General features: G+C 40.0%; 1 protein-coding gene across 1 annotated transcript in view; it reads left to right on the top strand.

Annotated features, from left to right (window-relative positions):
- Nucleotides 1-1,317: 1,317 nt before the first annotated feature.
- ABCA4 (ATP binding cassette subfamily A member 4) overlaps nt 1,318-13,213 on the top strand; it is a 74,037-nt gene continuing 62,141 nt past the window's right edge. The window contains exons 1-5 of the mRNA XM_035902862.1: nt 1,318-1,383; nt 5,021-5,114; nt 5,634-5,775; nt 7,671-7,810; nt 10,708-10,835. Coding sequence (XP_035758755.1) covers nt 1,318-1,383; nt 5,021-5,114; nt 5,634-5,775; nt 7,671-7,810; nt 10,708-10,835 — 570 coding nt within the window. The remainder of the gene's footprint in view (nt 1,384-5,020; nt 5,115-5,633; nt 5,776-7,670; nt 7,811-10,707; nt 10,836-13,213) is intronic.

Below are 13,213 nucleotides of genomic sequence, written 5' to 3'. Positions count from 1 at the left end.
CCAGTGCTGGCCACCTCCTCCCTGTCTGAGGTCTAAATTCCTTCTCACTTCATAAAATGTGGACCTGAGATGATTTTCTGAAACAGTCAAATAATTATAACTGATTTTTATCTCCTGCTTTTAACTAATGCTTTGTTGACACATTAGGCCAAAATATTCTGACGCGTTTTCCAATCCTTGTCTCTTGAAATCAGTCAAAATCTCCTCCGCTTAGCAGATTTTCCAGAAACAAAATTCTAGAAGAGTAGTGGCAAGTGAGACTCAACAAATCATCTAATCCATGAGCGGTTTTAGCTGTGTAACTCTTGACAGAGGTCTGAGGAATATCCAGCAATGGAGGCCCCACAGCCCTCCCATGCAATCAGTTCTACTACTTCACCATTCCTACCATTAGAAAGTACTTTCTAATATCTAACTTCTATTTCCTTTCCCACACTTCCCCAGTTACTAACCATTCATGAAGAAACTACTCTTCAATCATTTAAATCCCATAAGGCAGCTATAAAGTAGGAAGTTGATACAGGTTGCAAATTCAAATTGTTTGTTTGTGGTTTTTTTTTAACAGGCCCCTGTATCTGATATTTAGATTTAAATGTCAAATTCTCCTTTTCCTTTTGAAGGGAAAAATTCATGGTGATTAAACTGGGTCATGAACCTAGAAAACAGAGCATGCAATGGCTTAAATTCTGTTGTATCTCTACTAAAATGTAATGGGAGTTGCTCAATTTAAAAGCATAAAAATATGAGATCTTGTATTTTTAAATAGAAAGTCAACAAAATGGATTTGTCTTTACAAAATCCATTCCGGGGTACGTTAATCAATATATATTTATAGTGTCTGAATGGAAAATGTAATTCTGTCTTTACCACAATAACTAAACAGTTTTATTTAAATTAATGTCCAGTTCTAAATCCATCTTTTCTTGGAAAAAAATAGTTTGAAAGCACAGATTTAATTTGATAAATGATGCAATAATTTCAATACTTGCAAGTCCAAGGTAATAGCTGGATTCACTGTTAATGGCTTTTTTGCATTTGAAATAGATGCTTTTCCTCTCTCTTTCTTTTTGGCGCCGATAAATGTGTCACAGGAAACAGCCTCCAAACAAAGGAAAACCACAATTTTTCATATATGATAGTGTATCAACTGCAAAATTAAATAGTGCAGACAATGAAAGGAACCAATCTCTATGATAACATAATCTTAAAATAAGAACAGAAATCTGTTATTTTGCTCTGAGGTCTGTTTCAGCTGTCAGCTGAGAAATGGCAATGCATCCTTTGCCACAGGTTAACCAGAAGTGTTGATGCAGAAGAATGAGCTTCTGTAGGCAAGTCAGACTTCTGCTCTGGAAGAACTGGATCCTCCGGAAAAGACAAAAGGTAAAGTATTTGTCTTTGGATTTCAGCTTTGGACGATGCACTCCATTGGATGAAGTGACTGGTACATTTACCAGCATGTAAAAATCAGAAATTCTTCAGATGTGATCTTCGTATGGGCCGACTGTCTGGGATCTTGTCTAGTGCAGTTTGCAAAGCTGCTCCTTACAGACTAAACATGGAATGCTTGTACTGGGCTTTTCTTTGACAAATAGTATTGTGTACCAGGAGAAGAGTTGTGGGTAGTAATATTTTTTTATTTTCACATAAAAAGATCTGCTGTTAGAAAACATTGTGGGCACCATTCATCTCAGGAAGCTTCAGTTCCTAATTTTAGATTTGCTCCTCACACCCAGCTGCTCTTAGACCTGAATCCAGTTAGCGCCCTAAAGTTCACACAGATTTTATCTTTCTTAATATGGCTGAATGACATAAGTAAAGTGAAAATCAGAGAAGTATTTTAAATCCTTTCAAATCGTCTTAGATCTCATGACACTTTGTCTTAGAGCAAATTTATCTATCAAGTACTTCTGTCCAGCAAAGGAAGTCCCTTTGAGGCCCTATACAGATAAACTACCTGTTTCAAATTAAAAATAGTAAAAAAGTACATTAGGGCATCTGTGAGGCTATAACAGTCATGCAAACAATTTTGCCATAATAACAGAGATCAACAGGGTCAAACTGAACCATGGAATGAGTTGAAATGCTTACCTGCGCTGACCTGATTTTAGTCATTAGGAATGACTCATGTGCTTAAATTTCCAGGATCAAAGGATTATCTGATTTTCTTCATAGACAAATTGAATATCCTTTCTTTCCTAGCTTCCCAGCAGACTTTCTGTCCCAGTCTACATTGCCATGCAGAGCTGATGCACATAACATTGCCAGCTCATGATTTAATACAGTATGAAAGTCTCCAATCCATACTTAAGCTAAATTACACCAAATATAAGGACCCCTTTTTGAAGCTGGACTTCAGTTACTGATTGTCAAGGAGCTGTAGTAGTTTGGTTCTCAAGTTCAGGAAAAAGAAAGCCAAAAAAAAATCCATCTCTTTCTGATCTTCAGATGTGTATACTGAGAGAATTGGAAGCCGCTGTTTTTTAAATTTTAGCTAATGGACCTTTATGTAATTCTTCAGTATTTTCAGTGTAGGAAATACTGTTTTATTTCGGCAAATCTGCTCAGATATGTTACCCAAGGCGCCTTCTTGGTTTTCAGGAATTTTTGTTTTGACCCCTTATTTTTTCCTATGGAATTTTCAAAAATGCTAACGTGGTGTTTCCTGGTGTTGCCAGAGATCCCCTTCTGGTGATAACCATTCCTAGCTTGTAAGCACAGAGGTGTAATCCACACCAGGGAAATATTGTCTCCACTGTGAAGAGTAAAACATTTTACAAGAAAGTTAGTAAAAATAATTTCCTTTTCTAAGTATATAAACCTACCTGCTTATTTGTCCACACAGAGAAACAAGGTAGCCAGAACAAAAATCCGTAATGTCAAAAGTAGCTATAAAATATGTTTTGGGAAAATCAGCCTGGTTTTTGTTAACTATCATGCAGTACCATAAACAGAGGCGTATCCAATCTTCTACTCAAGTTCATCATTTAGTCTAATCTAATTCACAAGGGGGAAGACTTCATTACGGAGTTAACAGTTGATCCACAGTCAATTTAAGCTTGTCACATTTATATGATCGTGTGACTGTGCTTGGTCCGTTACAGCTCCATCTGGATATTACATTTCTCTGTGGAAGTTGCTGGGATTTCTGGCTGTTTATCTTGTTCTGCAGGCTTATGATCCTTCTGAGACACCTGCGTGTCCTCAGGAAAAGGATCACAGGAAAGAATCAGAGGGCTAACAGCACTTGGTCTGTCCTTATCGCACGACACATTGTGTACCAGCTTGAAAGAAAGCTTCCCTTGTGCTTTAGCCTTCAATCCCTTGCAAACTAGTTAGCTCAGACAGAAAGGAATTACTGAATTCAAGTCTGAGGATTTTGTATTTCCTGGGAATGAAGTAAGAATCGACATCTGAGCAATAACCCAGATTAATTCTGCAGCAAAGACGATAACCAAGGAGTCTCCCCAGTTCTTACCCTCTGAGTTTATGGGTGCGTAGTCCTTGTCCCAAACGATTTATCAAATGGATGGCAATGGGTGTTAATCAGACCTGTGGACGCCTGCTGAGAAGGGTCTGTAACACTGTATTCTGAGCTGTGCACAGCAGCTGTCAAGGAGAAGAGCTGTACAGTGGCAGGTTTCCTTCTCTAATAATTGTGTCATCTGCCCTTTGCTATTGGTAAGATTTTGTCTGGCTTTAAAAATATCAGGCACACATAACTTCCTAGGTAGTGGTGGTGGGGTTGTTCTTGTTCCATTTTAAAAAAGAAAGCCTTAAGAGGAAAAAGTGTGACATATGAAATGGTTGCCTGGTGTAAAGCTTTCTACCCTTTTGCTGTAAGCGTAAGCTGTGCTTAACTAAAGCTATTAGACAAAGTTATAGTGGAAAAAACAAGGCAGCTCCAAAAACATGTTCTTAATTATGCTGTGGAGTATCTTTTGCCCTTCATGGCTCAGTTTGAAAAAACCAAAAATTCACACACGACCCATCTTGTCTCTGGCTCTGCTGCTGTGTGTGTTATTGTTACATATTTGGTGCCTGGTCGGGGAGATGGGAGCAAAGGAAAGGAGGCAGTGAGGGCTTTCCTGTTCATGTGCTACAACCCCAGTTCTGGAGAGAGTTTGTCCTGGCTCTTGTAGGGAGGGAAAAAAAAAAAGTGCCACGTGGCTGGACAAAAAATCCCATAGCTGGTTCTTGGAGCCCAAAGCCTGTGTCACAGGATCAAAGGGTTGTAGTTTCAAACCTCTGCCAAAACACACAGAGTCAGTAAAACAAACTGAAACACAGGAGTGGAGGAAACAGACTGAAAACCAGGCAGGATGTTGCTCTGTGGTAAAGCAGTGCTCTTGATTTTCTGTCATGACTGGGAGCTGGTGACGACTCTAAGCGTACTGAAAGATCTGGGCAATAAGGTGGCCTTTGATGGAGTCTTCTGTGTTATTGAATAAGGTGTTTGATCTTAATGTATACATTTCTACCTGTATTAGAAAATTAATAATGTTGAAATGAATGATGACAAAAAGAAGCAAAAGTAAGGATCAAAGAATGTAAGCTTTTGCCTTTGGGTAAGCACAGTGCAGTGACAGCCTACTAATGAGCCCAGCACTGCAAAAGTGTGGATAAAAAACCCCATGCTTTTTCTCTCTTGCATCTAACACTTTTTTCCTGTGTTGTTATAGAGTCATCCACTTTGTATAAAAACTATCTAGACTGATACCTGTTCTATCTGGCAGTTTAGTACTACCTGCTGCCTCTTTTTACCTCAGTCAGGATGCTTAAATGTTTCTTTAGAAGAGGTCACTGAGTTAATGGTGATGCTTTGTGGGACTTTGATGAAGTCCTTGCTATTTCTGGGTGTCCTTTCCAAAGGGTGAAACAGGTAAGGGATAACCATAGGCACGTGCTGCACTGAGCATTGCTGCTGTGAGAAGGGCCTCAGCCCTCTAGCCACTTAGTGACTCAATACATGGTTCATCTGTAAAATATATTTCTAATTGATTTTTTCTTTTTTTTCCAGCTTCGTTTTCTCGTGGAGCTTCTATGGCCTCTGTCATTATTTCTTGCCCTTGTCTGGCTGAGGAAAGCTAACCCACTGTATCGCCAACATGAATGTAAGAACATATAAGATGTTTTAATGCTCTGGCTTATGCTGGATAATGGCTAGAAGTTCTCAGTCAGAGATACGGGGACCTTTTTGCCAAGTATTATTCTCCAGTGGCAAAAGAACAGACTTCATTTCAAGTTATTTGTAGCCATATATTGTAAGAATTACCAGTGAGGAGAAAAAAAACCCCACCTGTAGTTTTCATGTGAGATGCTTTGTTGCCAGACTTACATGAGGTCTCAAGATTCTATCAAGTCGTAGATTTCTGTAATTGTCGTACTGAGAAAGTACTGCCTCACTACTTATTTAAAAAAGAAAAAAAGGCTCAGAATTTATTTCAGTTTAATATAGCCATATTGCTTATATTGGTGGCTTTTTTTTTTGCTTAATCAAAGAGAAACCTGTATGATTTCCACCGCATTCCTTCTGTAGCGAGCCAGCCCATCATGCTATTTAGATGCACACAGGCTGCATTAGAAAAGATGCCTATATTATATCATTTATATTTTGTGTTTCCGTACTCTAGGTCACTTCCCAAACAAGGCAATGCCATCTGCAGGAACACTGCCATGGTTACATGGCATCTTTTGTAACATGAACAACCCCTGTTTCCGCAGCCCAACCTTTGGAGAGGGTCCAGGTGTTGTGTCCAACTACAACAATTCCATGTAAGCAGAGCTGTATGTGTGAGACTGGGTAGCAGTAATACAGGCCCGCTAGGCAACCACTGATAGCCTGCTCTTGGCACCTCTTGAGCATTCATGGGCATGCATGATGCAAGGAGAAAGGATGGAGTATCTTCAGCCTGCTTAGGGAGGCCCCTCAGTGCACAGAAGGCTATATTAAAGAATTTTTCTGTGATGTGAATGAAAAGGGAAGGGGCGAGCATTTAAGACACCGGGGTGCAAATACTGGAAGACAAAAATTTTCAGTTCTAGCACATCAGTTTCATTCCAACAATGGTCAGCAAAGTAGAAACAGAGCTCATGATGGTAGGTTTATGCCTTTTTGAGAGAGTTCAGTTGTACTCTAGGGAACACATGTCCACTTAATAAAATCCATCCTTTCTATTGTCTCCTGCTTAGTGGATGTCTCAGGACAAATCTTTGTGGTATGAGTGTGAAACCCCTAAGCTTTATTTTCTCATCACTTGAGTCATCCCCTCTGAATGAAAGCTTTGATGAGACAGCAGCAAAAGAAAATCTGCACTGCTGCTTCTTATGTAGCACCTGGTTTTGGCTATATACTTGTGAGACTTTAATCAGCATAGTAACCTTCCGATACTAAGCTTATTAACAAAATAGGAGGATGGGAGATTTCCGGACTGTTAGTGAAAAAGAGCTGTGGGAGTCCTTCGTTGCATTGTTTGTTACAGCTGAGTCATGAAAGACAGCATAGCAGACAAAGACCCTTAGAGTAAAAACCTGTTACAATAGCTATAAAAATGCTCCAAATCTCCCTTTGCAAATTGTCCACTTTGGAGCATCCAATGATTAAAATTCATGAGCCAACAATGCCAAGGCCATTAAAGCGCCAGTCACGTGAAAGTTGGTAGCTTGGAGGTAACTTAGCATTTGACCTTTTGTTCCTAGTGAACAGGATTTAAAATAGTCAGCTGGACTTTTTTTGTGGGGTACAGTCAATCACACAGTGAAGCTAGAGGGTTCTGTTTTCTACACATTCTGGCTTTTCTAGGTTGCTTATTGCAGAGCAAACTGTCCCTTTGTGAGTCAGAGCAAATTCAGTGCATTACAGAGGAAGCAAATACATTGTGTTTTCTGAAAGAATGTAGTCATTCCTGTTTGCTGTTTCCTGTAAGCTAAAATAAGTCATGAGGACTGAGATATACCATTCCATGTATGGAAAAATGTAACACTGTTAAAGAAATGTAATGGACTCCCATGCTGCTAATAAGAATTTTTTCGTACTTGTTTGTAAACACCGGGCCCGATTGCATCCTTGCTTGAACTGTGCGTTCTAACCCAGAACCAGGAGGTGAACAGCTGCCTGTGACAGTTTGTCACTCCTGTTTTCCTGCCTCTCCTAGAAGAAATGTTTTGAAGGGACCTAAAAGCCATCCATACATTGGAGGGGACTGAGCTGGGAGAGGGAGGAGGATTGTGTGTCTGGGTGATTCTGTGTCACTTACCTGGCTGAGCAGGGCTGTGTGTGCCCAGAGTGCCCCATCCAGCTGCTGGAGCTGGGCCTGGGCCAGAAGCAGAGCAGATACGCACCACAGCTGTGAGGTGAAGGCTGTCTGGGGAAGGTCCTGTCTCCCCAGCAAGATCAGCGTGACTAATGAAGGAAGTGTATGAGAGGCCAACCTTCTGCAACACCAGTAGCCCTCTTAAACCTTCTGTGGACTTCCAAATCTAACTGAATCCCACACCACCTGAAACTAGTCTGTTGTCAGCACAAAACTGAGCTTTTAGTTTCAAGACTGAGGACAAAATAATTTGTTTTTTCCTCATACCTAACACAGAGAAAGCCAACTTCAACTTTTTTTGTGTGAAGGTGAAGTCATCAGCATAAATTATTCCTGATTCACTATTTCTTCTTTCAGCCTTGCAAGGGTATATAAAGATGCGCAGGAGCTCTTACTGGAAGCCCCTGAAATCCATGACCTTGGCAGAATCTGGGAAGAACTGATCATTATGACTCAGTTTATGGAAACAATGAGAACTAATCCTGAAAGAATTGCAGGTAGTTGTTTTGTCTATATCCTTTAGAATATTGAATTTTTCCTTCTGAGAGCTGACTAGTAGTTACTCTGCAGACTGACAACATTATAATGTATTTCACACATGGCTGTTACTCTGCTTACTGGTAGAGAGGGTAAGTTAAAACTCATCCAGTGTTGTAACAAACAACTTTCATTTGAAAGGAGAGAGCCATTCAGCTCCATTCTACAAGCATCTTCTTTTAAATAACAGTAGACAAAACTCATCGTGCAAAACCACGGATATCTCACCACCCAAAGTAAAAAATGTGGATGAAGATATTTCATTAATTATTATTACAGTAGAAGCAGAAGCAGTAAGAAAGTGTCACTGGAAGATGCAGAGGAATGGAAAGCTAGAAATATGCCTGAATATGCACTAGAAGCACAACCCAAAAAAGAGCTTAGAGATACTGTGTTTCAAGTGTTGGCTGAAGTAGGTTTGGAACAGTGAAGAAGGAAACACTTTTGATGATGTGTTTAGAGAGAGAAGGCATTGCATACTTACAGACAGGATTGCAAATTATATGAGTCCTTTTTTTTTTTTTTACTTAAAACAACCTGCCAAAGTCAAAACACAATCCTGGGGAAAAATAAGAAATGGACTAATAATATTTTTTTTTTAATTTACTATTTGGGTTTTAAGTACAGAATTTGAAAAGATACTCCTGAAACTAATGGCACAAAAATGGACTGGCTCTGAGAATTGATCTGTCCTATTCTGAAGTCCTTTGCCACAGGTATAATATCCTTATTAAAATTAAATAGTCATGCTCCATGTATTTTTAATGAGATGTGTATAAACCATCTGATACACATGCTCCACTATCTCACCAGAGGTTTCTAACTAGAAGTAAAAAAGGGGCTATCTCATTGTAAATAACAGTGAGACAATCAAATGCCCCAAAATGCAAACAAGAGCTTGAGTATAATCTGAGCTGTGGTTTGTACACAGCTGTGGAAACCAAACCTGCCTTATTTAGAGGTGAGGAAAGGGATGACATGCCATGGTTTGCAACGTATTGCGAAGGGACCACGCCCCATGGTTTGGGAAGTTGCCTCTGCATCTCCTATCAACTTTACTCAGCAATTGGAAAATAGAGTACATTCTTCCCCGCTCCTGTGAAATATAATGTTAATGCTCTTTCAGAATCTGCAGGGGTTTTGAATGCATTTTACTGAAAAAAAAAATAGATGTTTGGCATATCCTGTTTCATAAAACAAAGTAGCAAAGTCAGTTCTGGAGCTGAACTAATAAAATGTGAATTGTCACCTTTTTCCGTAGAGAAAAAGGTACTGCAGGATTGACTATTTTAAGTTCTCTCTGTGTGTAGCTTACAACTGTTGCCTGTAAGTAACAAACGTAACAGACTATTGTTACAGCTGCAAAGTTGATCAATGAAAAATTAACAAATGTCAGAATTAAGCTTGCTCCTTCTCCTGACTCCTTAAAGTGGATCTACCTCTTGAGTCCTCCCTCTTTGTCCCATATCCCGCCTGCACTAACACATTTGGCAAGATGCGTTCCTGTAGTGTGCTTTTTCCTCCACAATGCCTGGGTGCCAGGAAAGACATCAGTGAGAATACAGGGGACAGGTATTGTTTTCAGTGTTTATTGCTTGAATAAATACATGGAGGAGCGATTGAAGAAGTTCTGCTCAGCCCCTGCAGCCCTAGGACAGAATATGCTCATTGCAGATGGAATTGTGGAAGTTAGTTGTCAAACTCTGATAAGATTCTACTTAACTCACAAAATGGAGACACGCAGCAGCAAATTTGTGCAGGTGTATGTGGAGGTGTCTAAAGCTGCACTCCCCACGTCAGTATGGTACATGCTGCTCCTATCAGTTTTAATTGCCTGTTCTAAAGACCTGAAGAACTAGTGCTTTTCAAGCATTCTTTACCTAACTGTTGATGCTATGTGAACTACCTTTAATAAAGGCTGTAGCGTTCAATGGACATGAGGAACATTCACTTTCCAAGCTTTCACTTGGACCATACTGAGGCTGAATCCACACTGATACTGATTTGTAACAGAGACAAGTTAAAAAAGATTGGCACTGGCTGACTTTAAGAGCAGCAGTATTTTGAATATTGTTACAGATGGGATTAGGGAAATTTGGTGGCCTCTCACATACATTTAGTTTAATGGATTGGCACTGGTTGACTTTAAGAGCAGCAGTATTTTAAATATTGTTACAGATGGGATTAGGGAAATTTGGTGGCCTCTCACGTACATTTAGTTTAATGGTGGGTGACCTCATTGGTTTGTCTAAAGGTTTTCAAGTTCTTAGTTTAATAGTTGGTAATCTAGTTTAATATAGCTGTTAAACTACAAACAATTTACACTTCTCCGAGGAAAATGAGTTTTTCTCATGACAGATTTTCAAGGGGCTAGTTTTGCAAAACTATAGAATAAGTTTAACTAGCTAAGATTAATCAACAGCAAGTGATAAATTAGTGTAAATTTAAAGGGTTGGCTAAAGTTATTTACATGAGGCCCGGAAGAAAAAACACTAACAACAGTAGCACACTTGAATCTGAACATTTAAAATAAAGCAGTACCTCAGAAAAAAAAGGCAGAGACTTTCAAATGCAGTCAGTGATGCTTTCAGTACTTTCATTGTTGAAGTTCTAGTCTGAAACATCTTTAAGAGATCAGATACGCCAAGTCGGAACACTCAGCGTTTTCTGATGACCATTCTCCAACAACAGATTAAAATTATTTTGAATTTCAAAAATAGTTTTGGACTCCATTAGTCACTACTAAGTACGTGAGCCAAAGCACATACTTTTTGCAGGTTTAAGCCAGGGTATGAGTTGTTATTTAACTTCCTTTGTTTGGTATCTCACTGATCTCTGCGCTCCTTTCTTCATCCAGGAAGAGGAATACGAATTCTAGACATTCTGAAAGATGGGGAGACTCTCACTTCCTTCTTGCTGGAAGATGTTGGCCTCCCAGATATTGTTGTTTTCCAGCTTATTAATGCTCAAGTGCGTCCCGAACAGGTGGGTAGAGTATAACAGGTACCAAGCTGTTACCAGTGCGAATGCAATCTCTTGAGTTGTGTATGCAAAGTAGCCTCCGTTAGGGCCTTGTGCACAGAATACTTGCTGCCTTGTAGGTTGTTTGTACAACTTCTCCCTTTGTTTTTTGTGGATCCTAGAGGAAGAGAAAGTGTTTTTTTTCTTTGAAAACCATTTTGAATATGCATTAAATATTGATATTTGGGTTGATGCTGTTGCTCCCAAATAACGAGCATCAAGAAACAACGCTGCCAAGCAATGCATCTGTCCCCATGATTAAAGACTTGGTTCAAAAGCAGCAGTCCCGATGAATAGCAGCAGGGAACTATTTGAGGTACTTAATTCTCTGCCCCAATGTCAGCAGAGTAATACAGTGGCTTTATGGCATTGTCTCACATGAATAGGTGGGAGTGTGGAAGCAGACCCACTTTCTTAGATTCTGATTGAATAATAGGTCTGCTCAGAAAATTCAGAGTGAAAACTGCAGGTCAAACCTCTCCCAAAGCAGCTGAGCAGGGGACTGTGGTTGACCAAGTCCAGGCTGTCTGCGTGTACCAGTGGCTGGGAGCTCTGTGAGGAATGCTGTATTAATGAATGAATGTTGCTGAATCAGAGCTCTGGAACAATTTCTACACTGCGTTAGTGTGTGGGTGGAAGCAAGTGAATAACTGAGGCTGAAGGACACAATTCCTCTTTTTCACTGCCACATAAAACACAAATGCTGGAACTGTGTGTGGCCAGAAAGAGGGAGGGCATTCATGAACTTGTATGCAGTTCCTTTTGTACACCATAGGTTCCAGCTGGTGTGACTAGCAGCCAGATTACTTATCTGCTCTATTCTTTATTAATACCAGGGGAAGCCCTCCCCTCTCCCCACTTTGTCACGAAGCAGTACCACATGACCATACCAAAGCCAGTGTCAACTGATACATCCTACTTATTTTCACACCTCCATATCAGCTGAGATGCTGAAAATTTGCTTCCTTGCTGCTTGTGACAAGAATAATATATACAGATATCCTGCTGGCCTCTTCTTCATCAGAGATCTGCTGTGCCAGGAGAACTGTGTGCTGTTGTGTTAGTCTCTGTTAGCTCCCCCGTGGCATTCATTCATCTACTGTTAAGTACTCTGCCTGCCAGCATATGCAGGGCTGACATTTTCCACACCATCACTGAAAGTATGACTGAAACCTGCTGGAACATGGTGTCTTTCTGCTCTATTTTTATGCTGATATAGAAAGAGATGTAGATCTCTTTATGCTGAAATTAAACAAATCTGAACATGTGTTAGGGAGGAAGCTGGAGGAGACCTGGTGTTAAATACCACTTTTGCTGTCCTCCATGAAGTTTTCTTGTTAGCAGTAAACACAGGGATATACAAGATCATCCCACAGGAGCTCATTTACAACTATGAGGAAAGAAAGTGCTGTGAATATTTCCTCCAAGAGCAACTGATGCAGAAAAACTAATCTCATAATTTTCAAAAAACCACAGGAGAATTATTTTCAATAGGAATTGAACACTTGATTTCATATGGGAGATAAATCGTTTAATTCCTATAGACCTTGATAAGCAAGTTACTCGGGCTGGACTTCGGGCTGGTTGAGGTAGAAGTTGCAGAGTCATGACTAGAACCTAGATCCGTGGTCATCTTAAGCCTCAACCGTGATAGTTCATCTCTAGTTCTTTATGCAGCTCTACCCTCTGTTTGCTTGCATATCGCTGAACACCCTCTCCCCCTGGCTCTGATGGCACAGAGCTGATCAACCTGAAAGCAACTTGTTTACAAGAGCCTGACTGTTGCCAACAGCCTGCTGCAGATCTATGCCTGAGCCTCCTGGGGGCACAGGAAATGACACGCAGAGCTGAAAGCTAAACCCGATCAAACAGCCAACTAGCTGAAAAAATAATTTGGACTTCATCTTGCTGGCTTTGGCCAAACAGTTATTGTTACATTTTAAAAAAAAAAAAAAAAAAAAAAAAAAAAAAGGTATTGAAGTTTTCCTCTGAGGGCCTGCTTTTTTGAGTCATTCTAAGATAAGGATAAGAGACTGATGTTAAAACACAATAAGAAGTTCAGGAAAGATTGGCAACAGCCCACCCTACCGGAAAAATTGGAAGGGCGGTGTTTTGCTGTTTTTCTAATCCCATCTGTTCATGAACATTCTTGAAATGCAGTTACAGTTTGTAAATAACCTCGTTTTTCTTTTTTCTTCTGTGTTTAATCCTTCTCAATGATGTTAACGTCACAGTTTCCTTGTTTCACAAGTCAAAACAAGGTTCCCAGGCTGCCTCCCTGTGCAGCTCAATTTCATTGCAGTTCACACTGGATGATGACCACCCCAGATCAGGCGTATATG

This window comes from Egretta garzetta, unplaced genomic scaffold (genome assembly GCF_000687185.1).
Source record: "Egretta garzetta isolate BGI_Z169 unplaced genomic scaffold, ASM68718v1 scaffold149, whole genome shotgun sequence".
NCBI classification, from domain to species: Eukaryota; Metazoa; Chordata; class Aves; order Pelecaniformes; family Ardeidae; genus Egretta; species Egretta garzetta.
This window is presented reverse-complemented; position numbering and strand designations above follow the sequence as displayed.